Genomic DNA, 27,806 nt, shown 5'->3' with positions numbered 1-27,806 from the left:
CTATTTTTCTCACTGCCTTAATAAGAAGCTTTGTAATTTCAGTTCTCAGTTAAAAATGAACAAGACACTAAACAAGCTTCTTGTTTAAACTTAGTTTCTTGAGCTTATCTGTGCCGATCTTTCTCTCAAAGGAACATTATATTTACACATATTTTGTGAACTAGGACAAAAGGCAGCAAACAGAAATTACCTGTCTGAAGAGCAAGTTTCCTTCCTCCATTAGGAGACCAGAAAAACCTGAAGGTTAGAGAATTTCACCCCATTATATTACCATTCTCCCCTAACCCCTGCAAAATCATTGTATGCTGTGTAAGTCCCATTGGTTATATAGGCTTTTAAATCAGCTGATTAAAGTAACAGGAATCATTCCTCCCTGTTACTGAAGTGGTTGAGTTAATCTTGTTTTCTAGAAGCTGAAAAGGGGACCAGGGCAAAGAAAAGAATCCTCACATGAGAATTACTGCAGAGCACAGAGGTGTAATGTAGGACAGGCAAAAGAGTCTGAAGGAGGGAAAGCAGAGGCAGGGCTAAGCATGCCCACAGAATCATAAAATAATTCAGGTGAGAAAGAACACCAGGAGATCACCCTGCTCAAACCCTCACTCAAAGCAGGGCAAACCTAAAGGAGTCTACTCTCTTTAAGAGGGATTTTCAACCTAGACTCTTTCTGTCCCACCAGTTACTTTACATCTTTAAGACCAGCACCAGTAAGACTGACAGCAGACTGCTATTCCAACAGCTCCAATCTTTTCAACAAAGAACCAGTGCGTTGCCAGCTATGAGACTGAACCTGCATGGTTCTGCCTCCTGCTGACAGCATATCCCACCAGACACAGCAAAATACAGGATATACAAGCATTTCCAGATCAAACACCTACAGAAATGCCATGGAGCAAATTAACACTGTACTAGAGAAGGCAGAGATCTCCTTTAGGATTATGAAATGAAACATCTAACACACTTCAGAGTCAATACTCAGGCCCTGCAACACTGCCACACTGCAATTTCATACCACTTATTTTGCCCACCAAAAAAAGAATCCCAAACAAAACAAAAAATAGTCAACCAAAAAAACGTCACCACATTCCTCAGCATAAGCTCCCACCCTTGGACTACAGGTCACCTGTAAGTACATCTCAGAGAAGTGACATTTTGGAAGATGTGTTTGTTATCACTTAACACACAGATGTGGGTGTCAGAGCAAGACTTAGCTGTCCTATAGTCACAGTTGGGATACCAAAGTATCTGGGATCGATGTTTTAATTATAAATTAATTGTGTTTTCCTCCACTCAAAGTTTAAAGTGACTGGAAGATTCTGTTTGACCAGAAACCACCAGACTGACATGGATAATAGGGGGAGGAAAAAATAATTAGTGTTCGAAATTACTGCCTCATTATTGCAAAAAACAGTTAACCCAAAGGAAAAAAGTACCCTCCCCTATGTCTGGCAACATCTACCCAAGCAGCAAATCAAGTGATGGCAGCTGCACATACTTAAGACAAAGACAACAATGTTTATCATGCAGCAGTTATTTCTCCTAGTCACATGGACAGGTTTATCTCTAAAAGTGCTGCAGCTGAAATGCCATCCATCTAGTGTTCTGATGCAATCTTGTCAAGAGCCGCTGGATGTAGCATGGGCTCTGTGCTGCTCTCCTATTGCAAATGTTGACAAGTAATACTTGCCAATCCTCAGCATAACTCTACTAAAACATGGAACAGAAAGCAGTCTAACACAGCTATTTGATATTTCTTCTTCTCCTTTTGCCAAAAATATACTAGGAGAAAAATTATACATATAAAATGCTGTCAAACAAAATAAAAATCAAGACTGATTTGCTTTAAGCATAATGGTAACATATTCAACAGCTTACTGTACTGAACATGAGCATAAGGACTGAAGCAACTAACTTGTTATTCAGAAGAGGTCTAACAAAGCAAAAGCTGCTTTCTAACAAGGAAATTAAAAAAAATAAGGAGGTCCAACCCCACATTATTTCATTATTGTGTTTATTACTAATATTTTATCTGTAAATCTGTACCAGATCAGATTGAGGCTGGAAATATATCCACTACAGTAACCCCTGGAATGAAAACCTCCCCCTAGTTTGGACACTGGATGTAAACCCCTCCCCTTCAGATGAATAATAGTGTCACAAGCACTGCGAGTTTCTATACAGGTCACCATAACTATGTTTTCAATCAGGTCACCTATCAAATTTGTCAGATTGGGCAAACCAGCTCCCCCAAATGACCATCCCCCCAAAAAAAACACCCCACACCACCAAAGCAAAAAGAAAGAAACAAACACAAAAGCCCCAGACAAATCCCAACCCACTTTTCAGCACTCAGGCAGAAAGAGCAGTCTGCTTCACCACCCTGGAGCTGTGTATCTGTATTTCCTTATTAAAACTAGCTTTACAGCTCTGAGCTGTCAGAGGGCTCCCCAGATGATTTACTGTTTCTGTATGTATTAAAATTTACTAATTCTCAGCCTAGATATAGCAGCTGGCCAGTGTCAACATTTGATTTCTTCTGTACTCGCTAACAGCTATAAATTCTCCACTTTTAGGAAGGCTCAATTTTTTCTACTTCTTTAAAAAGGAAGCCTTCACTCAAAAAGGCTTGTGCCAACTCCCCAGAAATTACTTTTGCCTTAGCAAGCTCATCTTTCAGGCCTATATGCAGTAGGTCAGACAAAGTACAAACTCTTTTGGTGAAAGACAAGATGCTGAGTACAAGAGTTTTCTAGTCATGCTACACACAGTAAAGCATTTGCTTCATGCCAGACGGTGTGAATACATTGGCCTCATACCCCTTCCTGCCATCCTCATAAAGCACAAGTTTGCCAATCTGACGTGCAAATTCTGTTCACAAGCCTATTAGTATGCAGAGTGCAGCATGCAGATCGTGATCTTAATCACCTCCGTGCCATGTGGGGAAGATCCAATGTGAGACAACCATGCTGTCACCTCTCCCTCATAGGCATGTAGGAGCAGGCCTTTCATGTGATAATCAAAGTGCTTCCATGTTCACCAGGGCTCATCAGTGTTCCAGACAGGGATATTTGTGTTGTGTTTTTTCGTCCCAACAACTTTCATCCACTGCCCAGCAAACTGGTCTCAGTCAGACTTCTGTTTTCTGTGGTCCAGAGGCCAAGGCCAGCACAGAAGATCCTAGCTTATGGCCTGCATGCAGTGCCCTTCCCACATCTTTGGTTAAGTGCACTTCCAAGGCAAATTGCTAAACTTGTTCAACTGGCCTCCAAATTGATCTTTCATGTTGGTGACTGGCAACACAGAACAGGAAAGAGAAGGGAATGGATGACATCCATTGTCTACTAATGCATTCCTCCCAGAAGTCTCAACTAGTCAGACTGCCCAGGATCTAAAGCTATACCTGCCACATCTTTCTTAGATACAGAGTGGCAACACGCTGAGGTTTTGTAACTGCAGGCTAGAGAGGGCATTCACACACAGGATCTGACCTTTGGAGGGATGGTTAACTTGCCTCTCTTCTCTGCCAAATCCAGCCCCCTTTCATGTGGGTCCTACCTGTCAAAATGATCACAGCTACCAGGGAATCCCCAGAAGGCCTCAGGCAGCCATTTAGATTCCAAACTCATGTCTCAATTGGCTGCATTTGTCAGGGATATTGTTAAAGACCTGCGGCTTATCTCTTAACAAAATGCAAAATTATCAGAGTGGACTGTGAGCTCCTACAACTACTAACTCCTGTCCTATACAGGCCCATCCCATGGCACCCCATACACAAATGATATTATTTTCTATCATGTAGATCTAGTAATAGTAACTTGAGACACAAGTAACTCCAAACAAAAGAAACTCCAAAACATAAATAGAAGTGCACTAACTAAAAGTAAGTGAAACTTGTATTTGAGCTTCCTCAATCGGAGGCAGTAAGGATTTAGGTAACACTTACAGGAGTTCTCCCTATCAGTCTATCTGTTAAAACTCAAAGGCAAGAGAAAAGGAGTATGGCTCAGTTACCAGACAAGTTGACAAATTCGAAACCATAGCTCTAGCTAAAAAAGTCGGTCAGCAGATACAAGATTAAAAAGGGCAACAACAACAAAGTCCCCCAGAATATTAAATACAAGATGAGATTCTGGTTTACACCTCTAATATATATTAACTAAAGTGCAAGCTTCACAGCTGATGCACAGTCTTTGCTCTTCTACAGTCTTAAAAAATACTGTTGAAGACCTACATGCATTATTATATTAAATACAAGTCTAACTGAGTATTTACAGATGCAAAAGCATTATTTTATGTGCAGCCACAGGAAGAAAACAAAGAATATACCTAAACGCATAATTTTGCAGATATGTCTATCTGACTGAAAAACACTTTTTAAAGGGAACAAACAAAAAAGAATTATGGAATCATAGAATGTTTTGGGTTGGAAGGGACCTTTAGAGGTCACCTAGTCCAACCCCCCTGCAGTGAGCAGGGACATCTTCAACTAGATCAGGTTGCTCAGAGCCCCATCCAACCTGACCTTGAATGTCTCCAGGGATGGGGCATCTACCACCTCTCTGGGCAACCTGTGCCAGTGCTTCACCACCCTCACTGTAAAAAATTTCCCCCTTAAATCCAGTCTAAATCTACCTTCCTTTAGTTTAAAACCAATACACCTTGCCCTGTCACAACAGGCCTTGCTAAAAAGATTTTCCTTGTCTTTCCAAAGTCCCCCCTTAAGTACTGAAGAGCTGCAGTAAGATCTCCACACAGCCTCCTTTTCTGCAGGCTGAACAACCCCAACTCTCTCAGCCTGTCCTCACAGGAGAGGTGCTCCAGCCCTTGGATCATTTTTGTGGCCCTCCTCTATACCCGCTCCAGCATGTCCACATCTTTCGTGTACTGAGGGCTCCAGAGCTGGATGCAGCACTGCAGGTGGGGTCTCACCAGAGCAGAGTTGAGGGGCAAAATCACATCCCTCGACCTGCTGGCCTTGACCTACTTTTCATGCAGCCAAGGATATGGTTGGCCTTCTGAGCTGCAAGCGCACATTGTTGGCTCATGTCCAGCTTTTCATTCCCCAGTACCCTCAAGTCCTTCTCTGCAGGGCTGCTCTCAATCCCTTCATCCCCCGGTCTCTATTGATACTGGGGGCCTTGCACTTGGCCTTGTTGAACCTCATGAGGTTCTCACAGGCCCACCTCTCCAGCTTGTTCAGATCTCTTTGGATGACATCCCATCCTTCTGGCGTGTCAACTGCACCGCTCAGCTTGGTGTCACCTGCAAACTTGCTGAGGGTGCACACGATCCCACTGCCTATGTCATTGATGAAAATGTTAAACAGCAGTGGTCCCAGTATGGACACCTGAGGGACACCACTTGTCACCAGTCTCCATCTGGACATCGAGCCGTTGACCACTACCCTATGGATGCAAACATCCAACCAATTCCTTATCCACCAAACAGTCCACCTATCAAATCCATATGTCCCCAATTTATAGAGAAGGAAGATGTGGGGGACCATGTTGAAGGCCTTACAAAAGTCCAGATAGATGACATCCGTTGCTCTTCACTTTTCCACTGATGCAGTCATTCCATCATAGAAGGCCACCAGGTTGGTCAGGCAGGACTTGCCCTTGGTGAAGCCGTGCTGGTTGCCTTGGATCACCTCCCTGTGCTCCATGTGCCTTAGCATAGCTTCTAGGGGGATCTGTTCCATGATCTTCCCAGGCACAGAGGTGAGGCTGAGAGGTCAGGAATTCCCTGGTTCCTCCTTTCTACCCTTTTTAAAGAGGGGCACAATGTTTCCCTTTTTCCAGTTGCCAGGGTCTTCACGTGACTGCCATGACTTTTCAGATATTATGGGGAGTGGCTTGGCAACTACATCAGCCAGTTCCCTCAGGACTCTGGGATGTATCTGATCGGGTCCCATGGACTTGTACATGTTCAGATTCCTCAGGTGGTCACGAATCTGATCTTCCCTTATAGGAGGAGAGGCTTTACCTCCCTGGTCTCCATCTTGTGGTCCATCAACCATTGGTTTCATAGGGCAATGCAGGCTACACAGACGCTGCTGTTGCAAGTTTAAAAACAGAGTTCTACCTGCTTCCTGCTCAGTAAGGAAAGGGTCCGTCTGTGACCCATCCACTCAATTATTTTAAATTTGAGAATACATCTATACACCTTCCAGCATCTTCAATAGATCCAAGAGTTATGGAAGGATGGCGAGACAGATTAACTAATAGGCTTTGTTCTCTTCGGAAAAGCAGGTAAAAAAAAAGTCCAACAAAAAAGTATTTGTATCCCATACACTGCCATTAGCAAAGTATGTTTTGTAAACTGATTTTCTACACTTCATGGACAATGTACAAGTACTCCAAAACAACACCTTATCTGTTTCTTTGTCAATGGACTGCTTTACAGTAATGTTTACAGAAACAGTGACATATCTAGGAAGATCTGTACCATAGTTCCTTTCCTATCTATCACCAGAATCTACCATAAGTTGTTTCAGCTGCCACGCCTCATATTACTTTCTTCCCTTCAACACAGCGCCTAGCATATAGTTAGTCAAGGATAAAATCATACTGACATAGGGCAGCAAAAGAATGTGAAGTCAAACCATATTCTTTACCATGGGGCAGTGCTCTTCATGAATGTCTGAGAATGAGACACTATAACCAACTGCTGGTAGGCAAGGACATAGACAAAGATGTTTAGGGACACAAACATCTCCCCTATACCAAACAGCGCCAGTGAGCCTGGGGAGCAAAGGACCTCATACAAAAATATAGAACAGGCATTTCTTCAGTGATCCAAGCAAATGCAATTGCAAACTGGCCACACAAGATCAGATTGCAAACCAGAAGTTTACTGGTGAACTTGAAGGTTAAAAAGAAAAACAAAGTTTCACCTTTTTCCTTTCTAGATCCTTTCTGCTCATTAATCAGGCTAAAAGCCATTTACATACATTCCAATACACGTTCCTACTGTGCCTAATTTCTTCTCATTTAGAATTAAAATTCCCTTTAAATCACAATAAACTGCATAACCTTATTCTGTCTATAGTGGGTTTCATTTCCATATATACATTACAATAGAACGGTTCTAATGGTAACAGTTTGCTTGTAAACTTGCCTTAAGTTGAATCTGTAAAACAGTGTAACAGACGTCTGTCCTTATCTGAGCAGTTCTGAAGGAAAGGCTGCAGATAATAGCTATGATATCATGCAATAGTATGAAAGCTGGATTTATTGTGGCCCAACTGTTGAAAGAGTTGTGTAATGATGTTTTAGCTATGCTTAGTGTCTTGGCATTTCCGTGTTCACATGCAGACTTAACTAACCCAGCTCCTGCACACATCCATGTGAAAGTTCAGAGGACAATCTACAGAAGTAAGCACAATTCATTCTTCTTGCTGCTCAGCACCTGTATTCGGCACTGCTTTAGTGTCCTCACAATATCATTCTCTCCCATTGACTCACCCAGCCATGCCCAACATGCACCTGATCTGAACAAAGCCCTATTCATTCTTTCATGCTTTTGCAGAAGGAGGTATGCTTGTATGCTTTAGAGACTATTGTCAGATTAACTCCACAGTCACTTACTGCACAGATTCATCTATAGAACGGGGAAAAGCACTCCAGCTTGACAGATCTGTACCTTAGATCCTGCACTACTGTTCTTACAGGGATGCATTATATTAACATCATAAAAGTCTGTCAGCAACACTCAGGCTCCAGGGCAGTTTTTGAACATCAGAGTTACATTAAGACCTAGGTTCCATGAGACCTCTGAAGACAATTAAACCACTCTTCTGCTCAAAGCAGGAGTAATATGAAAGCCAGACCAGGTTGTTCAGGGTCTTGCCAGCAGAAACTTTGAAAGTCTGCAAAGACAGAAGGTCCATAACCTCTTTCTCAGCAATATGCATGTTTATGTATATAAAATAACACTTAATAAATGGTAACTATATATTTTGTATAGTTATCACATTTTTGTATATGTGTGTGTATGTACATACTTATAATGTAGATTTTAGAACTTTACAAATTATTTCAACGTATGTAACAAGAAAACCTAAATGTATTTAAATAAAACTGGAGACTACAGCAACAGTTTGAGATCAGACAGAAGACGCATAGACCGGAGGATGTGATTAAGAAGGCATTTGGATTCAGTTCACAGATACGGTTCCCATGAAGATGGAGGATGAGCAAGTGCTACACTGATGGTATGTTCTGGACTCAGCTCAATAATTTAGGAAAATGCTTCCACAGGCAATATGTGGCATCCACCATGTACTTTTCACTTATATTTTAAGTCAGAACCTGTAAGGCAATAAATCTGCTGTTGGCATTTTGACCGTTTTCACCTGCCTTCTTTTGCCACACATGCAAACTCCAACACTGCATTCATTTTTAGGTAGATTTTTTTTTCTTTCATAACCAGTTTAGCCTTATCCAACATTTAGCCATGTACACATCACTACCTTTTGAGATTAAACAATGTACCTCCTCCTTGTCTCCTACAGTTACTGGCTTTATCAGTCCAAAGACCTTAATTAGAATTGCTGGCTGAACATAAAAACACAATGACTAAAGAAAGTGTAACAATAGGGACATATTATTTGCTCCTCTAATACTTTTGGTAAGTTAATGCTTGTTCACAGATGCAAATTTAACTTTTACAAGGAATGCTTCAGGGTCTTCATATGTGACATAGACATTGTGAGAACATGAATTGCATCTACAGCATGCAGCCTCCTCTTCTGTCTCCAAGAAGTTGTCAGCTGCTGGAACCAGGTCAAAGTTGTCCCTACTGAATCAGCAAAGACATGTAAAAGCAATGGATTACTTTCCTCTCTCCCACAGCTGGCTTTTTTGAGTATAGATCCTCATAGCAATAAACAGATAGAAAGATTAAGTAGTGAACTTACGCAGAAGCACTAAGAGTAAACCAACTGCGAAACACACAAGACAAGCTTCTAATTGGCATGTTAGTGCTAGGACATGGAAGGCTACTGTATGCAGTGATATCCATCCCGGGCCTTCCCTGCAGCCCACCTGACCTCTCAAAGAAAAGGCACCAAGCTGCTGAGCAGCAGTAGGGCACACGGCTCCTCTTTCTGCACCAGAACGCTGAGGGTAGGAAAGAAAGAGGTGCATCCTTCTGGCAGCTCACAAAGGCCTAGCTGTGTAGCTCCAGCCTGTCACCCTGTAATGAGGTGCAGTCATCCAGCCAGTCATCCAAAGATCCAGATGAAGCTGAGTGCAAATGACCCATGTGGTGGAAGTTTGTACAGAGCGCACCATCTTCACATGCAAACTCATTGGCAGTAATGTCCTGGAAAGATGACGAGGCAGCAACAGTGGTGGAGGTGACTGATAACCTCTAGGATTACAAAGCAAATATCTCTTCCTCCCTCATCTCGGCTGTGGAGAAACTGTCCCAGGAGTTCCAGCAATTAAAGGAGATATGTCCTACTCCACACTGGTATGGACCAGCCATTAGGAGTAAGCATCCTTTTGCTCAAGAGAGAGGATACATGCCACGGGCCACCCTATGGTTCAACCTGCGTGACCATGGAGAGGACATGAGGAAGTGGGATGGAAAACTCACCTCGACCCTAGAGCCACAGGTATGTGAGCTGCAAGGAAAAACAATCACTCAGGGAGGCTCTTCCAGGAAAGCTGCTGCTCCAGTTTCCAGTGAGCACCTCCCCAGACAGAGGAGTAGAAGCACTGATTTTATTTCTGATCCTAATAGAGACACTTGTGATTTGCATTTACAAGAAGTGAGTGACGAATACTACGATCAGGAATAGAGGGGCCCTGCCTCCAGCCACGTGGAGGAAAGGGATAACCGGGCTTACTGGACTGTGTGGATCTGATGGCCTGGCACATCCGACCCACAGGAGTATAAAGTTTCAGCGGACACCGGCGCACAGTGCACCTTAATGCCATCAAACTATATAGGGGCAGAACCCATCAGCATTGCTGGAGTGACAGGGGGATCCCAAGAGCTAACTGTATTGGAGGCCAAAGTGAGCCTAACTGGGAATGAGTGGCAAAAGCACCCCACTGTGACTGGCCCAGAGGCTCCGTGCATCCTTGGCATAGACTACCTCAGGAGAGGGTATTTCAAGGACCCAAAAGGGTACAGGTGGGCTTTTGGTGTAGCTGCCTTGGAAACGAAGGAAATTAAACAGCTGTCTGCCTTGCCTGGCCTCTCGAAGGACCCTTCTGTTGTGGGGTTGCTGAGGGTCAAAGAACAACAGGTGCTGATTGCCACCGCAACAGTGCACCAGCAGCAATATTGCACCGAGACTCTCTGATTCCCATCCATGAGCTCATTCACCAACTGAGGAGCCAAGGAGTCATCAGTAAGACCTGCTAATCCTTTAACAGTCCCATATGGCCAGTGCGGAAGTCTAATGGAGAGTGGAGGCTAACAGTAGACTATTGTGGCCTGAATGAAGTCACTCCGCCACTGAGTGCTGCTGTGCCAGACTTGCTAGAATTTCAGTATGAACTAGAGTCCAAGGCAGCCAAGTGGTATGCCACAGCTGATATTGCTAATGCATTCTTCTCAATCCCTCTGGCAGCAGAGTGCAGACCACAGTTTGCTTTCACTTGGAGGGATGTCCAGTACACCTGGAATTGACTGCCCAGGGTGGAAACACAGTCCTACCCTTTGCTGTGGACTGATCCATACCGCATTGGAACAAGGTGGAGCTCCCGAACACTTTCAACACATTGATGACATCATCATGTGGGGCAACATAGCAGAAGAAGTTTTTGAGAAAGGGAAGAAAATAGTACAAATCCTTCTGAAGGCTGTTTTCGTTAAAACAAAGTAAAGTTAAGGGACCTGCAGAAGAAATCCAGTTTTTAGGAATAAAATGGCAAGATGGCTGTCATCAGATTCCAACGGATGTGATCAACAATATAACTGCCATGTCTCCACCAACTAGCAGAAAGGAAACACAAGCTTTTTTGGGCATTGTGCATTTTTGGAGAATGCATATGCCAAATTACAGTCTGATTGTAAGCCCTCTCTCTCAAGTGACCCAGAAGAAGAATGATTTCCAATTGGGCCCTAAGCAACAACAGGTTTTTGAACAAATTAAACAGGAGATACCTCATGTAGTAGCTCTTGGACCAGTTCGGCCAGGACAAGATGTAAAAAATGTGCTCTACACTGCAGCTGGGGACAATGGCCCTACCTGGAGCCTCTGGCAGAAAGCGCCAGGAGAGACCCGCGGTCGACCCATAAGGTTTTGGAGTTGGGGATGCAGAGGGTCCGAAGCCCGCTATACTCCAACAGAAAAAGAGATATTGGCAGCATACGAAGGTGTTCAAGCTGCTTCAGAAGTGGTTGGCACCAAGGCACAGTTGCTCCTGGCACCCCGACTGCCGGTGCTGGGCTGGATGTTGAAAGGGCAGGTCCCGTCTACACACCATGCAACTGATGCTACATGGAGTAAATGGGTTGCACTGATCACCCCGCGGGCTCGAGTAGCAAACCCCAGTCGCCCAGGAATCTTGGAAGTGTCATGGACTGGCCAGAAGGCAAAGACTTTGGATTATCACCAGAGGAGGAGGTGACACGTGCTTGAAGAAGCCCCACTCTATAACAAACTGCCAGAAAATGAAAAGTAATACACCCTGTTCACTGATGGGTCCTGTCGCCATGTGGGGAAGCACCGGAGATGGAAGGCTGCTGTATGGAGTCCTACACAACAAGTTGCAGAAACTGCTGAAGGAGAAGGTGAATCAAGCCAGTTTGCAGAGGTAAACGCCATCCAGCTGAACAGGAAAAGTGGCCAGTGCTCTGTCTCTATACTGACTCATGGATGGTGGCAAATGCCCTGTGGGGATGATTACAGCAGTGGAAGCAAAGCCACTGGCATCACATAGGCAAACCCATCTGGGCTGCCACACTGTGGCAAGATATTGCTGCCAGGGTAGAGAACCTGGTTGTGAAAGTACATCATGTGGATGCTCACATCCCCAAGAGTCGGGCCACTGAAGAACATCGAAACAACCAGCAGGTGGATCAGGCTGCCAAGATTGAAGTGGCTGAGGGGGATCTGGACTGGCAGCATAAGGATGAATTATTTCTAGCTCAGTGGGCCCATGACACCTCAGGCCATCAAGGGAGAGATGCAACATACAGGTGGGCTCGTGATCGAGGGGTGGACTTGACCATGGATGTTATTGCACAGGTTATCCATGAATGTGAAACCTGCGCTGCAATCAAGCAAGCGAAGCAGGTAAAGCCTCTGTGGTATGGGGGACGATGGCTGAAATATAAATATGGGGAGGCCTGGCAAATTGGCTATATCACTCTCCCACAAACCCACCAAGGCAAGCGCCATGTGCTTACAATGGTAGAAGCAACCACCAGCTGGCTGGGAACGTATCCCGTGCTCCATGATACTGCCCGGAACACTGTCCTGGGTCTTGAAAAACAAGTCCTGTGGCGACATGGCACCCCAGAGAGAACTGAATCAGAAAACGGGACACATTTCTGAAATAGCCTCATAGACACCTGGGCCAAAGAGCACGGCATTGAGTGGGTGTATCACATCCCCTATCACGCACCAGCCTCTGGGAAAATTGAACGGTGCAATGGGCTGTTTTAGCAATGGACTGTTAAAAACTACATTGAGATCAATGCGGGGTGGAACATTTAAACACTGGGATACATATTTAGCAAAGCCACCTGGTTAGTCAACACGAGGGGATTTGCCAATCGAGCTGGCCCTGCCCAGTCAGAACCCTTACATGCTGTGGAAGGGGACAGAGTCCCTGTAGTGCACGTAAAAATACGCTGGGGAAAACAGTCTGGGTTCTTCCTGCCTCAGGCAAGGGCAAACCCATTTGTGGGATTGCTTTTGCTTGAGGACCTGGGTGCATGAGGTGGGTGATGTGGAAGGATGGAGGCATCTGATGCGTGCCTCAAAAGGATTTGATTTTGGGTGAAAACAGCCAATGAACTGAATGGTATGCTGTTAATTACTATATAATGTTGTATGTCATCACTACTATGGTTGCTATACACCATATCAATGGTATCATGGTGGGAATCTCCCAAATTAATAAAAAATACTTTTCATTGAACCAAGAAAAGTGTAGTAGTGATAGAATGAGGACTAACAGTACAGCGGTGATGGAACAAGGACTGACTTCAGCATGCCACAATCCAGTTCCACACATACCATCTCTCCAGCCCTGAAAGACTCGTACAATAAATGAAGCCCAAAGTCATGGACTAAATGAACTAAACGGACATTTCACGGACATTTTACAGGGGTGGCCCATAGACTAGGGGAATGATAAATGAAATCTATATATTCTATTAAAGGATGAGAAGGTGGGTAGGGGTTCTTGAAGTTCTATTGTACAGTATGGGACCTGAGCATGTCGTAAATGGTATGGAATAAGGGGTAGATACTGTCATGGTTTTAGCTGGGGTAGAGTTAATTTTCTTCACTGCAGCTGGCACAGTGCTGTGCTTTAGCCTTAGTATGAAAACAATGTTGAGATAACACACCAATGTTTTAGTTGTTGTGGCATAGTGCTTGTACTAGTCAAGGGCTTTTCCAGCTTCCCATGCTCTGTCGGGTGAACAAGAAGCCGGGAGGGGAGGGGGCACAGTCAAGAGAGCAGATTCAAACTGGCCAAGGGGATATACCATATCATGTAACGTCATGCCCAGTAGGTTAACTGGGGGGAGCTGGCTGGGGGAGGGAGGCAGCAATTGCAGCTTGGGGACCGGCAGTGTCAGTCGGTGGGTGATGAGCGGTTGTATCGTTTGTGGTTTTGGTTTTTTCCCTTTTTCCCTTTTCCTTTTTATTACATTATCATTATTGTTATTATTATCATAATAATTATTATTATCATTATTATTTTAATTATTAAACTGTTCTTATCTCAACCCACAAGTTTTTTTTTGCTTTTGGTCTTCCAATTCTCTCCCCCACCCAGAGGGGTGGGGGGAAGTGAGCAAGCAGCTGCGTGGTGTTTAGTTGCTGACTGGGGCTGAACCACTACACATGTCCTCCCTGTATAACACAATTCAGCATCTCTTCTGTGATACCAGATCAGCATTTAAAATTACTTCAGTATTCCGCAGACACATACACCACCAAGCATCCTCAGAGGTATGGTGACAGTGGCCCCAACTCAACAGCCCCCATGTTCCCTCCAATACTTTCCATCATCCTTGAAAGCCAGCTGGAAACCTGTCAGCAACACCTGTGCAGTTCAGTGAACCCAAACCATGTAAGTCATCCATTTCAATACACATAGCTTCACAATCATATACAGGCCAAATCAACCATCCATTGATTCACCCAGTGCAGTGTTACGCATAACAGTTGGGAGCTATTCCACAGCCAAAGACCTCTCCAAGTACCCCACTGGACTCAGAGAATGGGGAGGAGGGAGGGACAGAGAAAGCAGGCATTTGTCTGCAGCTTGGGGACACCTGTTCTTCCCAAAAGATAATGCAATAAGCATTCTAGGCAGCTCTCAGCCTTCCTTTTATGATCTTGGAGCATCTGGCAATTTTTAGTTTCTCATAGGTTGCAGGCTTCTGATCCTCATCTATCTTTGAGTGATTTGCCTAATCCTCACAGTAGAAAAATTGCTCCCAGGATTTACCACATCATCCAGCTCACCTTCTTTATTGCTGCTGCAATCTCAGTAACTTTGCACTGCCTTTATCAGAGATACGTGTCTGTCAGCCACAACAGAGCTTCTCAAATGAATTTCAGGTTTTAAACTGCCTGCAGTGGCCTTCAATATCCCCTGCAGATGTCTGGCAGTGCAATCATGCCAATCACTATGGCTAACCAGCTTATTTCTTTAAGGTAGATGTGTCAGGGTATGGGAGACAAGAGAACCTCTGGAGGTGGATGCAAAGGAAAGTCTCTCTAATCTGAAACAGAGCACAATTAGACACAGATCACAACAGCCAAAGCAAGCTGAACCAATGCTTTCTCACTGACTGGCAGGACATTCTCCCAGTTTAACACGAACCGTGCATTTACTCCTTTCTACAGCCACCACAGGCAGAGTTAGACAGAATACATGAAATCTAATAAGCATGAAATCTGGCATGAAATTTAATGAGTTCAAAAGCCAGATTCTGCACCTGGGATGGAGTAACGCTGGGTACAAGTATAAATTGGGAGAGGAATGGCTGGAAAGCCACCTGCAGAAAGGGATCTGGGGGTGCTGGTCGGCAGCAGGCTCAACAGGAGTCAGCGGTGTGCCCTGGCAGTCAAGAGGACAAACTGCATCCTGGCGTACATCAGGTGCAGCATAACCAGCCAGTCAAAAGAGGTGATTATCCCACTGTATTCAGTGTTGGTGTGGCCTCACCTTGAGCACTGTGTGCAGTTCTGGGCCCCCAATTTAACAAGGATGTTAAGGTACTCAAATGCATCCAAAGGAGGGCAACAAAGCTGGTGAAAGGGCTGTAATACACGTCCTCTGAGGAGCGGCTAAAGGCTTTGGAGAAAAGGAGGCTGACGGGCAACTCCATTGCTCTCTACAGCCTCCTGAGGAGGGCAAGTGATATCCAGTGACAAGACACGTGGGAATGGTTCAAAACTGCGTCAGAGGAGTTTCAGACTTGACATCACAAAACGTTTCTTTAGAGGGAGGATGGTCCATGACTGGAAAAGGCTTCCAAGCGAGGTGGTCGATGCCTATCAGTGTTTAAGAGGCATTTGGACAATGCCCTGAATAATATGCTTTATCTTTTGGTCAGCTGAAGTGGTCAGGCAGTTCGACTAGATGACCATTGTAGGTCCCTTCCAGCTGAAGATGTCCTATTCTATTCTATACAAAGGCCAAAAATCTGCTTCCTGGAACAACAATGGTTGAAACTACAGAATAAAGGTTGCAGCTGAACAGTAGAACTGACTTTAAAGAAAAAGACTGCCCTAAACCTTCACTTGGAGAGAATCCGTTGGATGTAACATCTTCCTTAACAAACTCTGCAGCAGGCCCACTTTACTGAGCTACAATCTAACAATCTTTATAAGGTCCCTACGCAGAAACTACCCACAGACTATGTAGCACAGCTGTAGGCCGGTTTGTATCTCACGCTTTACATACCCATCTTTAAAACTACATTTGGGACACTTGTGACTTTTATTTGAATATTTAAGACTATCTTTTGTTACTTCGGGGTTTGTTTTTTTTTTAAACCTTGCAAGACTAAAACAGATCTTTAAATATCTCAGAAGAGCACACATCTGAATTCCAAGAGGGTAGTATGTTCACACACACTCCTCCCATAGTAACCTTCAGCAGCCTTTAGTCCACAGTCATAAAGGAAATATCACATTATAAACTGTAAGTGGCTGAAGTCCCCCAGTAGTCACTACTACTCTCTTACATAAAGCCTGTGAAATGTTTTGAAATCCTTTGGGAATATAGCCACTGAAAATCCAGTATCTAGTATTTTTGCAAAGCCACATGGAGAAGACACAAGAATTCAAGCATTACTGTTTGACATTGATGTATGGAATTCAGCTACAGAAACAAAGCAGCTCTACAGATTTTTTTAACCCAGACCAAACAGACTGTAGCTATTCTTTAGAGTCAAATATTATTGAGCAATTAACTTTAAAGCTGGCCTTCCATCCCTCCAGTGGAAATGTCTTAAGTACTTGCAGTCCACTGCAGCGATGAGTAGTTCTGTTAGTGTTTCAGCTAGAACTGAAAACTATGGTCAGGAAGTCCAAATGCCTGGTCTGGTAGATGAGTAGATAGCAGTGGATATTGTCTGCCTGGACTTCAGTAAGGCCTTTGACACTGCCTCCCATAAGACCCTCATGTACAAGCTGTTGATGTATAGGCTGGATAAGCAGATGGTGAGGTAGACAGAAATCTGGCTGAATAACGAGGTCCAGAGGGTGGTGATCAGTGGCACGAAGTCTAGTTGGAGTCCAGGGACTGGTGGTGTAACCCAGAGGTCAATACTGCGTCCAGTCCTGTTTAACATCTTCATTAATGATCTAGATGATGAGGGAAGTGTGTACCCACAGCCAGTTTGCAGATGACACCAAACTGGGAGGAGTGGATGAGAAACTGGTGAGTCATACTGTCATCCAGAGGGACATCAAGAGGCTGGAGAAATGGGCAGACATCAACCTCATGAAGTTCAACAAGAAGAAGTGCAAAGTCCTGCTCCTGGGGAGGAGCAAGCCCATGCACTGGCACATGCTGGGGGACACGCAGCTGGAAGCAGCTTGGCAAAAGCACCTGGGGGTCCTGGTAGACACCAAGCTGAATATGAGCCAGCAGTGTGCCCTGCTGCAAAGAAGATGAATAGCAACTTGGGCTGCATTAGGCAAAGCATTGCCAGCAAGTCAAGGGAGGTGATCCTTCCCTTCTCCTCAGCACTGGTGAGGCCACACCTGGACTGCTGGGTCCAGTTCTGGGATCACTGGTCCAAAAGAGACATGGACATACTGGAGAGAGTGCAGCAAAGGGCCATAAACATGATGAAGGGAATGGAGCACCACATGCATGAGAAGAGCCTTAGAGAGCTGTGACTGTTCACCGTAGACAAGAGAAAGCTCAGGGAGGATCTTATCAATGTGTATAAATACCTGAAGGGAGGGTGCAAAGAGGACACAGCCAGGCTCTTTTCAGTGGTACGCGGTGACAGAACAAGAAGCAATGGGCACAGACTGAAACACAAGAGCTTCCATCTGAACCACAGGAAATGCTTTTTCCACTTTGAAGGTGACAGAACATTGGCACAGGTTGCCCAGAGAGATCATGGAATCTCCACCCTTGCAGATATTCAAAAGCTGTCTGGACATGGTCTTGGGCAACTGGTTCTACGTGGCCCTGCTTGAGCAGGGGAGGCTGGACAAGATCTCCCTTCCAAGCTCAAACATTCTGCAGTTTTGTGATTCTGTCCTTGCAGTAAAGGCTAAAACCTTGGTGCCAATTTCAGTCATTACCAAATGTCTTCTGGTAACTATTTCAAAATGCTACTTTGAATACAGATGGGGAGAAGAAAGATAAAGCACCAAGCTCAGACTAACTCTGCTCCAGAACACACACCAGTCAGCTCTCGTGACACAGATATTCAGAAAACAAGTAGAAGAGACAGAAAAGCTCACATGTTAATTCTTGTTGTCCACAAGGACAGGGGCACTACATCAAGACTGAAGCGTCTGTGATTACAGGTGCAACCAAACAGATTACAGCTGGACAACACAAGGAAAGACCAATACAAACACAGGCACTTTTAAAAAGAAAAACATGTCCCTTCTGAGTTTTTGCATAGAACTTTTAACCTCATACCTAACAGCCTGTATCCCTCACACTCTCAGTCCAAAAGAGATGAGCACTTTGTACCATGCAATGAGCCCAGAAATTAAGCATATGATAACTCAGAGTCTGTGTTCCTAAGAGCAGTGTGGATCTCATGGATTTGGGAAGACAGTAAAGCACAGAAACATGTTAGTCTTGCATGCTCTCCTGTGAAGCAAGAGAGGGTACATGTAAAAGCATGGTGCAAGCGTGTGCTCATACTCCTGGGGGGCCAACTGAGCACAGTTCGTAGACATTAGATACACAGGTTGCATGGAAAGATCAAAGGTCCACCACTCTGCCCAGCTCCCTTATGGGCGTTTGTACTGCAGTATTAGCCTTTTTCAGATTAAGGCCACATGAAACACTGTCAGTTACAGTTTCCCAGTAAACAGTTCAATAAGCAAATCCTAGTTCAGAAGGGGCAAGTCATTCTTGGTGCTTGAAGCCAGTAACTGAGAGACTTTCCTTCAGTGGTTTGTTTCTGCTTAATGCAAAGTATACACAATACACCCTTCCAGAAGACTAAGACTCCCTCCTTCAATCTCCAGGTGTCCAATTGCTTCATACTCCCCCCTAATAGACCTCCTCTTCTTGGATCTCTCTGTGCCCAAGAGTCTGAAAATTTGGGTGGTTCCCAGAACTGAGACTGTTCCAAGCTGTGCACTAAACTGCAGATGCCAGGAATACTGGTAACTGAACAGCCTACCACATCACTTCAAACTGCCCTAAAGTCACTAAGACTCCACAGGCTCAGCTAATAACTAAACATCTTCCCATTTGTAAGACTGTGTTAGTCCTTGAATCATGAGACAGACACGTGTGGAAAAATGCATTTATAGCTGCACTATAGCAGCATGAGATACAAGGTAGAAAATGCAGCTTGCTGCCTTTATTTGTGGCTTTGCCCAAGCCATTCGTGCAGGTTCACAAGACCGGTGGCCACCAGTATCTTTTTCTTAAGACCTTTGACTCGAAGATAGACCCATACACCAATGGGAACCACATGCAGAGAGGAATACTGTTTCAGAGTAGAACCAAGTGTCAAGAGTGGCAGCCTGACACCCTGCAGCAATCGATTAAACATGGGATAGGAATAAGACACAGTTACATTTCTGGTTTAGGATCTCTAGAAACTATATACTTTGATATAAATAACCCCAACACTGCTTAGACATCTTTCAAATGTTTCCTCAGTACACCTTGAAATACCAGCTGCAAGATTCTGTTAAATACACCTGACTTGTTCTCACTTGCAAGGTCAAAAAAAACCCTTAGACCTTCCACATACAGAAATAAGACAAACATCTTCTCAATGTTTACTAAAAGGTTTTAATTATATGCAGATATTAATAATGTTCCATGGAGCCTAAGCACTTTCATGAAAGACCTTCGAAGTTCAAACAGCATTTCCAGAGTCCATTGCAATGCCAGAAAGGAACTTTTTTCTTACATAATGGGGGGGAAAGCTTTCAAGGAAAATAGGTTTAGCTAGCAGCCAGATCTCTACACCACACACTTCTGAGGTGAATCCCATGGAAACAATGGATTGGGTTTTTTCCTTTTACAAATGTAGAATTCACACAGAGACGTTGTTTTCAGACCTCTGTAAATCAAGTCAGCAACTATGCTGCCCTGAACAGCTTCCTGCCTGATTGCTGCTGCCACACGACATTTGCATACTTTTGCACTGGATCAGCTCTGCCTGTGCAGAACTGATCTATTTTCTACAACACCAGATATGTCCTGTCCTGTGGAAATGGATATTGTAACTTGCAGTGTCTTCTGCATTCAATATCCAGAACTCCTGCACAGTTCTGCCTGTGCTGCACAGAGGGAATGCAAAATAGTGTTTATTATGAAATAATTCTCTTTTAAAGGACAAGTATGCTACATTTCCAGATTTTAAATCTTAAGAATATCCAGCAACAGAGTATCATACAGTTGCTCCTTGAATAGTGTTCCAGCTTCTTCAGCTGCAAATCCAGGCAGAGAAATGTTTAGGTTCAAAAAAAAAAAAAAAAAGCATAATAGGTAAGAAAATACACAAAGTATACTTTCACACAGACACTTTCCCCTCAACTATGACTACTTTTATGGATTTACACATACCATACAATGCCAGATAGAGAGTCACTGAGGAAGGCGTCAGCTCATTCTTTTAGATCTCCAGTTCACCAAGTGGTTTGCCAAGGTTAAGCCAATTCATGCATTTATTCTTACACAAATACAGTAGCTGACAGGTTGTTCTGGCATATAGCCACATGTTGTTCCAGCTTGCCTACAATCATTTGCCTGCCACAGGAGAGCCGAGCAGTTAACATCTTCCAAGCCAGCACTAAAGATGGAAGCCAGTAGATTTTTATCCTCCATACTGAAGGAACTGAGCTGCTTCTGCCATGAATTCTGACATAGCCTGCTCTCCCTTGTTTGAAGATGAGCATCACTGTTAAAGCCCCAAAACCTGCCTGATTGTACTACCTAAATAAGAAAATACACCCACCAATTTGAATTCAAAGACATGTGGGAATGGTGACTCTCCCTGGGCATCTGTTATAAAGGTTAGTCACATCACTATTAAAGATGCATGGCAATTTGGGTGTCTGCCTCAACTTTAGTTGGTACTTCTACTGCTATACTTCAAAGCCTGCTGAACCCCAGATACATTACATCTCTGTGGTTACTTTTATAGCCTATGCCTGAAGTCTTGCAAAATACAATCATGCCTGCCATTGTTTTTAATCTCCATCTCCTTTACTCCCTGAATCAGCTAGCCTACCATTTTCTCCTGGGAATTTAGACTAACCAGTCTGTCATTATTCATACTTTGCCATTTGTCCTTTAGAAATAACCACATGAAACAAGCATCTTCCTGAATCTCCTTCCCATTCAAGTAACTCTTTCAAGTTTAGCACACAACTGAGCTCTTCAGCCAACTCTTTACTGATGACCAGTCACAGAAGTTATACATTTCCTCATTGAATTTGTTGAAAACCAGACTTCTCACTGCTCAGTTAACTCATAAAGGAAAACAGCACTCTATCCTTGTATGTGAAAAAGAAAAACTTACACAGTTTATTTCCACTTGCTTTGTTTGCCACTGAACTATACACACTCTGTTAACTAAATTCCTCATTTTTTCTCATCATTGAATGACACATGAGGAGAGCAGCAGTTCTCTGCGTGCCCACTATGACAACTGCTTAGCAGGTTCACCTGCCAGGCTTTACATTTCAGGGCTGTGAAATTGAGAGATTTCATTTCCACTACTGGGAGGAAATAACAGAACTGAAAAGAAGGCAACCAAATTCTGTCATGGGTGGGGGCAGGCACCCTTATTTTTTGAGGTGTAGGGATGATTTTATTTTTTGACACGTTAAGATTTTCTGCTTGTCACATATAGTTCTCTCTCTCAAAAACAGAAAGAATGTGACTATGACATAAGTTCTTTAGAACAAATTGTAGGCTGCTAATTCAAAACAAGTTTTAGAACCTGCAACAAGGGCTTGGCAGCAGCACACAGATTTATGACCACACAAGGTAGCAGGTTACCTAGCAACAGATGTAGTTTTTGCTTTGAAAATTGATTCAGTAAGGTCTAAAATGGAAATTTAATTATTTTCAGAAAATCATGCCCTATTAAAAAAAAATAGCAGTTGCACTTGGAAGCATTTTGCCCTAAGCAGTTATTTTCTCTTAAGTATGAAGCTGCTGAGAGTATTTGCCTAAGAGCACATACATGGTTTCAACACAGGCAATAGAAAGAAGACTGAATATACTGAGACTGTAACATAGTAAGACTCTAATTTTAATCATTCACTTCCACAGAAGAAGCTGCTTCCAGACAGGACCTACACCTAAAACAACAATGTAATAAATTATAGACTTTTGATCTGTATCATCATCATCACCATCACAAGCTGATTTATCTGGAATTCCACCTGGACAGAATATAATTCATCAAGTTGTCACGGAAGTGTGTCACCGCTCAATGCAATGATGTTACATATTTAAACATGTACACACAGATCATTTAAACTGATAACATTCAGCACATACTTAGAATTGCTGTGATATGACTATTACACTGAACTCCTAAATGCCAAGTTACAAGATGAAGAAATATTAATTTCCAATGTATGAAGAATCTAAACTATACTCACAGGACCAACAGAGATTGAGGCATATGTGCTGTGCTTGCAAAATAACTCACACTCCTTCCCTCTGCAAAGCTTCCCAGCTGTAAGCAGAGTTCCTGGGCCCAGCACTTTCTAGTTCTATGTCTATAGTATTTCCTTAATATTTGTAAAGAGCAACCAGTAAAAGACAGGAGAACATTTGCAACTGAGCCAGTAGCTGTAGAACTTGCTTCAGGTACCTGCCAGTTGGAAACACAGTTATCATGGAAGTTGTGATGCTGTTGTCACAAAGGACTTTGAACTACTTCACCTTTGACACTGAACTAGGAGGCAAAGGAGTTATTACTGAACATGTGACAAACTCTCTCCTTAAAAACTGGTGGTCTGACTCGGGATGGCATCGGGTTTGGTTTTTTTTTTTTTACATGACCTCTCAATACCACGTGCAATGGGGATGAGGCCACAACTTTGGGTCACAAGTCAGTTTGGGACGTCTCAGGTGGCTTTAGAGCTCCCCAAGCACCCTCTCAGAATACTCACATCCTGTTCCACAGGAGCATGCCAACCCAAGAGCCTTGATACCAGCCATGAGGTTGCAGTGCACTGTGCCCAGAGCAGGGCTAGGCACACCTGCAAACCAGCCCCATCAGAAGGGAGGTGAGTTTGAAAAGCCAGAGGACAGGGCACCACCACTTCATGTGCCAGCCTTGCATATGCCCTGCCTGTCCTGAGATGTTAAAAAGGGCCAGGCCACCCAGGGAAGCATGGTGGAGAACAGAGGCCACTCCAGGTGTGTTCAGACAGGAGCTAGTCCCCTCACCAAAAATCCTTCCAGGGGCTGACATAGCCCCAGCCCTACTACCTAGTCTACAGCGGCGGGAACAGGAGCACAACACTTACTTTATCTTTCATAGCAGAGGGGACAGATGTTGCCAGCTGCTTGGTGAGTTTCTTGTCCGCGCCATCGTTGCCAGCGCCGCTCTCGACCTTGATAAGCCGGTGCTTGGGGGAGATGTACTTCACGTCGGGCGGCGTCGCCGGGCGGCGCTCGCTGTGGCTGCGAAAGAGGTGCGGGGAGTCGGCTACACAGGTGGCGGGGGGCGCGGCGCAGCACGACGAGGACGAGAACGCCTTGGGGGCCGCCTCGCCCAGGTCCTCGGGCGCGGAGTAGTCCGGGCGGCACATCGCGCGCAACTTGCGCAGGGACGAGCCGGGCCCGCTGTAGGGGTCCTCGAAGTCACGGTCTTTCTGAGCGCGGTAGGCGCGGAGCAGGTCGCTGGTGTCGTCGCGCAGGCGGCGGTGCGGGAAGCCGGGCGAGGTGTGGTGGTGAAGGTGGAGGTGCAGCGGCCCGTCGGGGCGAGGCGCGCTGCCGGCACCGTTGCGTTTCTCTCGGTAGTCGGGCCGCGGAGGCTGCGGGGGGCCCTTGGTCTTGTTGTTGCCCAGGCTGAAGTACTTATTCAGCCATTTGGCCATCGTCTCCCCCGGCCGCCGCCGCTCAGCTCCGCGCGCTGCCCCCGGCGCCGCGCGCGCCAGCCCCGCTCACCGCCGCCGCCCGCATGGAGGAGCGGTGCGGCGGGGCGGGCCAGCCGCCCCCCTCCGCGCACACGCCGCTCTTCCGCAGCCGGCGACTGGAAGGGCCTCGCTTAGGCCCCGACTTGCCGGCGGGACGGACGGAACCGTTCCCGGCCCGCGCCAGGCGCTCGCCGTAGCTCCGCGCCCTCCCCCGCGGCTCCGGGGCTCTCGCGAGCGCAGCTCCCGCTCCTCCGCTCTTGCAGCGCAGCCGAGCCTGACCTCAGCACGCACCGGAGAGGCGGAGGACGCATCTGCATGCACGCCAGGGCCCGCCCACCGGCACCGCCACCGCCACTGCTGGGGGCGGGGAGCGGCGGGCGGGGCCGGGCCAGGTGCCGGCGGGCGGTGGCGCGGCGGGGCGGGCGGTGCGGTGCGGTGCGGTGCGCTCCGTCCTGGCCGCGGGGCGGGAGGTGAGCTGGCCGCGCGTCTTCCTGCAGGGGGCCTGCTCCGGGGCTCATCGCTGCCTCCTCGTAAGCCCTGGGAAGGACAGGACGCGCATAATCATCACCATCATCATCAGCAGCAGCAGCAGCAGATGTAGCAAGGGTCTCTGGGAAGCGGGGGAGTGTCGGTACGGCCTTTTCCTGCGCTCCGCGGCAGAAAGGACGCGGGAGGGGGGGGTGCGTGTCAGTCCCCGCCGGGCCGGTGCTGCGGGGCGTGGGAACCGCCGAGGCTTCCGCTCTGCGTCCGTGAAAGGGTGGGGAGCGGAGCTGCTGCCGCCAGGAGGCAGGAGGTACAGGTGCTTTTCCATTCCTAGCTGGCCTGATGTTTAGGAGCCTCTGCCTGTCCTCTAGCCTGTCGTCTCGAAGGTCTAGGACGCCTGCAGCCAGGGTGATGTGGTTTCCGCCACTGTCTGCAGTTTGCTGTCTGACTTTTCTAGTATTGCTACCTGTGTGCCCACCTTCACCTCAGTGGAGTAAGGGGGTCTTAGACGGGTCTCAGCTGGCCCCTGTCAAAGGGCAGCAAGCCCTGTTGTTGGCTAAGCAAACAGGATATTTTGTATTTTGTTGGTGGGTGCCTTTCCCGGGTGCATGGATGTGTTCTTAACATGAACACCAGAGGTCCTAACATGCTTTCTGTGCCGAAGGGTGACCTGAAATTAGACTAGAAATGTAAGCACTTTTTGAAGATGGGAAAGGCAGTTGTTATGCAGTGTTTGGAGTGTGAAGATGTCAGGAGCTAATCACGTTTCGCACTGTTGCTTTTCATCATTTGGAAAGATGGACGTCTTCTTATCTTCTCCTTTTATATTCAGAACAGGGGAGGGGGAGAGGAGGAACGTTTTATCTACTTCTTATTACAAGTCCCCTCTGTAGTGCCATGTTGCATTTTGGCAAACATCTGCGCAGTGCGCTGTTGGCACTGTTGAAGCCCAACATCATACCTGTAGTACATTTTACACACCCACTCCTGTCATGAATTCTGAGGGCAGAATGGAGTCAGTTACCATCACGAGTTAATGATCATCAAGAAATTCCTTGAGTTTGGTCATTACCATGCAGCTCGCTCAAGGTAACTGTGCCTGTATGTTTTAGTGACCTCCTGAGAACCAAGCTCCTCCACTGTGAGCACAGGTTCCGTTATAATTTCTTCCTGACAGGACTTACTGAAGCATTACCATCAGCTTTTGTGGAAAGGAGGATAGCATGCTCCCTTTACTGGTTTGGGCAACTGGAAACATTTCTTCTTCTACATCCTTAGTGCTGCTCTCCCATTTCTGCTCAGCACATTCATCCTGTCTGCCTTTAGTTTTTTTCAGAGCAGCTTCTCAGCCTGAGCCTGAGAAGCGTTGTCCTGTTTCTTCACTGGCTAGTACCAGGGCTTTTCAGGGGGCTGCAAGACTCCCAACAGTTGCTGTTTCTAGAAATGGCATGTTCTAGGCCCTTTATACAAGGGTGAGGTTTTGCCCTGAAGCAAGATGAGTTTCAATTTCTATAAAACACCCGTTACCCAGAAGTCTAGCAGCTCACTAATTCCTGTTCTTCCAGTCTTTCCATTAAGAATTTGGCTCCAGCAAGGGGGCATGGGAAGGGTAGCAAGGCCCTAGATGTACCCCAAACCCAAGCCAATACTGTCCCTTCTGGCTTATTGAGGAACTACATTTTCTCCACTGCATTGACAGGCAGCTTGGAGTGACAGGTGAGCAAAATGATGCCAGTGCACGGCAGGTTCTCTAATATTTCAGAGGTTGTCTTAATTTACCTACCATCAAGTCTCAGCATGTGGGAAGATAGGAAAGATAGGGTTACTGGATAAATCCAGGAAAAGGTAAACTTGGATAATAGCTATGAATGAAAATAGAAAAATCTTTAAGGCATGGCAGAGAAATGAGATTAATATTTCTACTGCCTGTGAGGCATGCCAATCTCAGAGGTTGTTCCGACCTGAGTCTGCAAGGACCACAGCACTCTCGGATGTGCATAAGCTGTTTTCCAACCCCAGTCTGCTCACGCAGTGTACATCTGCACCTGCAGCACTCCTAGTCCCTGCTCTGAGTCATTTTCACATGGCTTTTTGGGGGAACCAGGCTTCATCTTTTCAGAGCTTTTACTGGAGTTATGAGTTCTTGTTGGTTGGTTTCTGGCATATTTTTTTACCAAACATAGGGATGGAGGGTTAGTGGTAGAAGACAACTTTCTTAAAACTTCTCTGTGAAATAACAAATCCTAAAACGTTGCAATCTGAATTGAATGTCTGCTTCTGCTTGGCTCTGCACCTCTTGAAGCAGAAGTACCAACTGCAATTTGTTCCAACTTAGAGAATGAGTAATAAAGAAATTCTTATCTCCGCTGAGACCAAATGAAGAGCTGGCATTTTGATACATGTATATTACTGCACCCAAGTCATTCATTTGTGCTATACTCACTAACTGCACACTCCTAATCATGTTAATTTAATTAAATAATGAAGTTAAGTACCAACTACTCTAGAATTTACAAGACATTTGTTTCCTCTCATGCTTCTGGTTTCTGTGTGTAATAAGTGTTGCAGTACATGCAGTGCATTTCCTGTTAAGATAACGAAGAAAAAGTTGCAAGTGACATACAGGGGAAAGAACTTTCTGGATTAATAAACACTCCAGCAGTGCTGCCATATCTAACTTGGCAGTTATCCTACAAGAAAACAAGTCTGGTATTTTTAGATGAGCTGAAGATCAGCTCTTCCCATTGAAATATCCAAACAAAACTGGAAAGGATGAAAAGCCGCCTGGTTATTATGGCTTTGGGCTAGGTAAAAAACCCACAAGCATTCAGCATGTTAAGAACTGCCATCTCAAAACAGAGAAATGTCCTCTTTCTTGATACACTTCTTTCTTGGTGACTACTGTTGGATAATTGCCATTGTGGCCAAGAAGCCCAACAGTATCCTGCGGTGCATAAAAAGGAGTGCGGCCAGCAGGTCGAGGGAGGTTATCCTCCCCTTGACTCTGCCCTAGTGAGACTGCATCTGGAGTATTGTGTCCAGTTCTGGGATCCCCAGTTTAAGACGGACAGGGAACTCCTTGAGCAAGTCCAGCGGAGAGCTACTAAGATGATCAGGGGACCGGAGCATCTCCCTTATAAGGAAAAGCTGAGAGTCTTGGGTTTGTTCAGCCTGGAGAAGAGAAAACAAGACTGAGGGGGGATCTTGTCAATACTTATAAATATCTGAAGGACTGGACTCTTTTCAGTGGTGCCCAATGACAGGACAAGGGTCAATGGGCACAAGTTGGAACACAGGAAGTTCCACCTCAATATGAGAAAAAACTTCTTTCCTGTGA

The 27,806-nt window shown here is 45.4% G+C and overlaps 1 protein-coding gene across 1 annotated transcript in view; it reads right to left on the bottom strand.

Moving 5' to 3' along the window:
- Positions 1-24,298, bottom strand: part of SHB (SH2 domain containing adaptor protein B) — an 82,715-nt gene extending 58,417 nt beyond the window's left edge. Inside the window, exon 1 of the mRNA XM_075078552.1 lies at positions 23,375-24,298. Within this exon, the coding sequence (XP_074934653.1) occupies positions 23,375-23,947 (573 nt within the window). The 5' untranslated portion in view covers positions 23,948-24,298. The remainder of the gene's footprint in view (positions 1-23,374) is intronic.
- Between the last annotated feature and the right edge of the window lie 3,508 nt (positions 24,299-27,806).

The sequence above is a fragment of the Phalacrocorax aristotelis genome, chromosome Z (assembly GCF_949628215.1).
Source record: "Phalacrocorax aristotelis chromosome Z, bGulAri2.1, whole genome shotgun sequence".
Classification (NCBI taxonomy): Eukaryota; Metazoa; Chordata; class Aves; order Suliformes; family Phalacrocoracidae; genus Phalacrocorax; species Phalacrocorax aristotelis.
The sequence above is the reverse complement of the archived record's forward strand: the minus strand, read 5'-3'. Positions and strand labels throughout refer to the sequence as shown.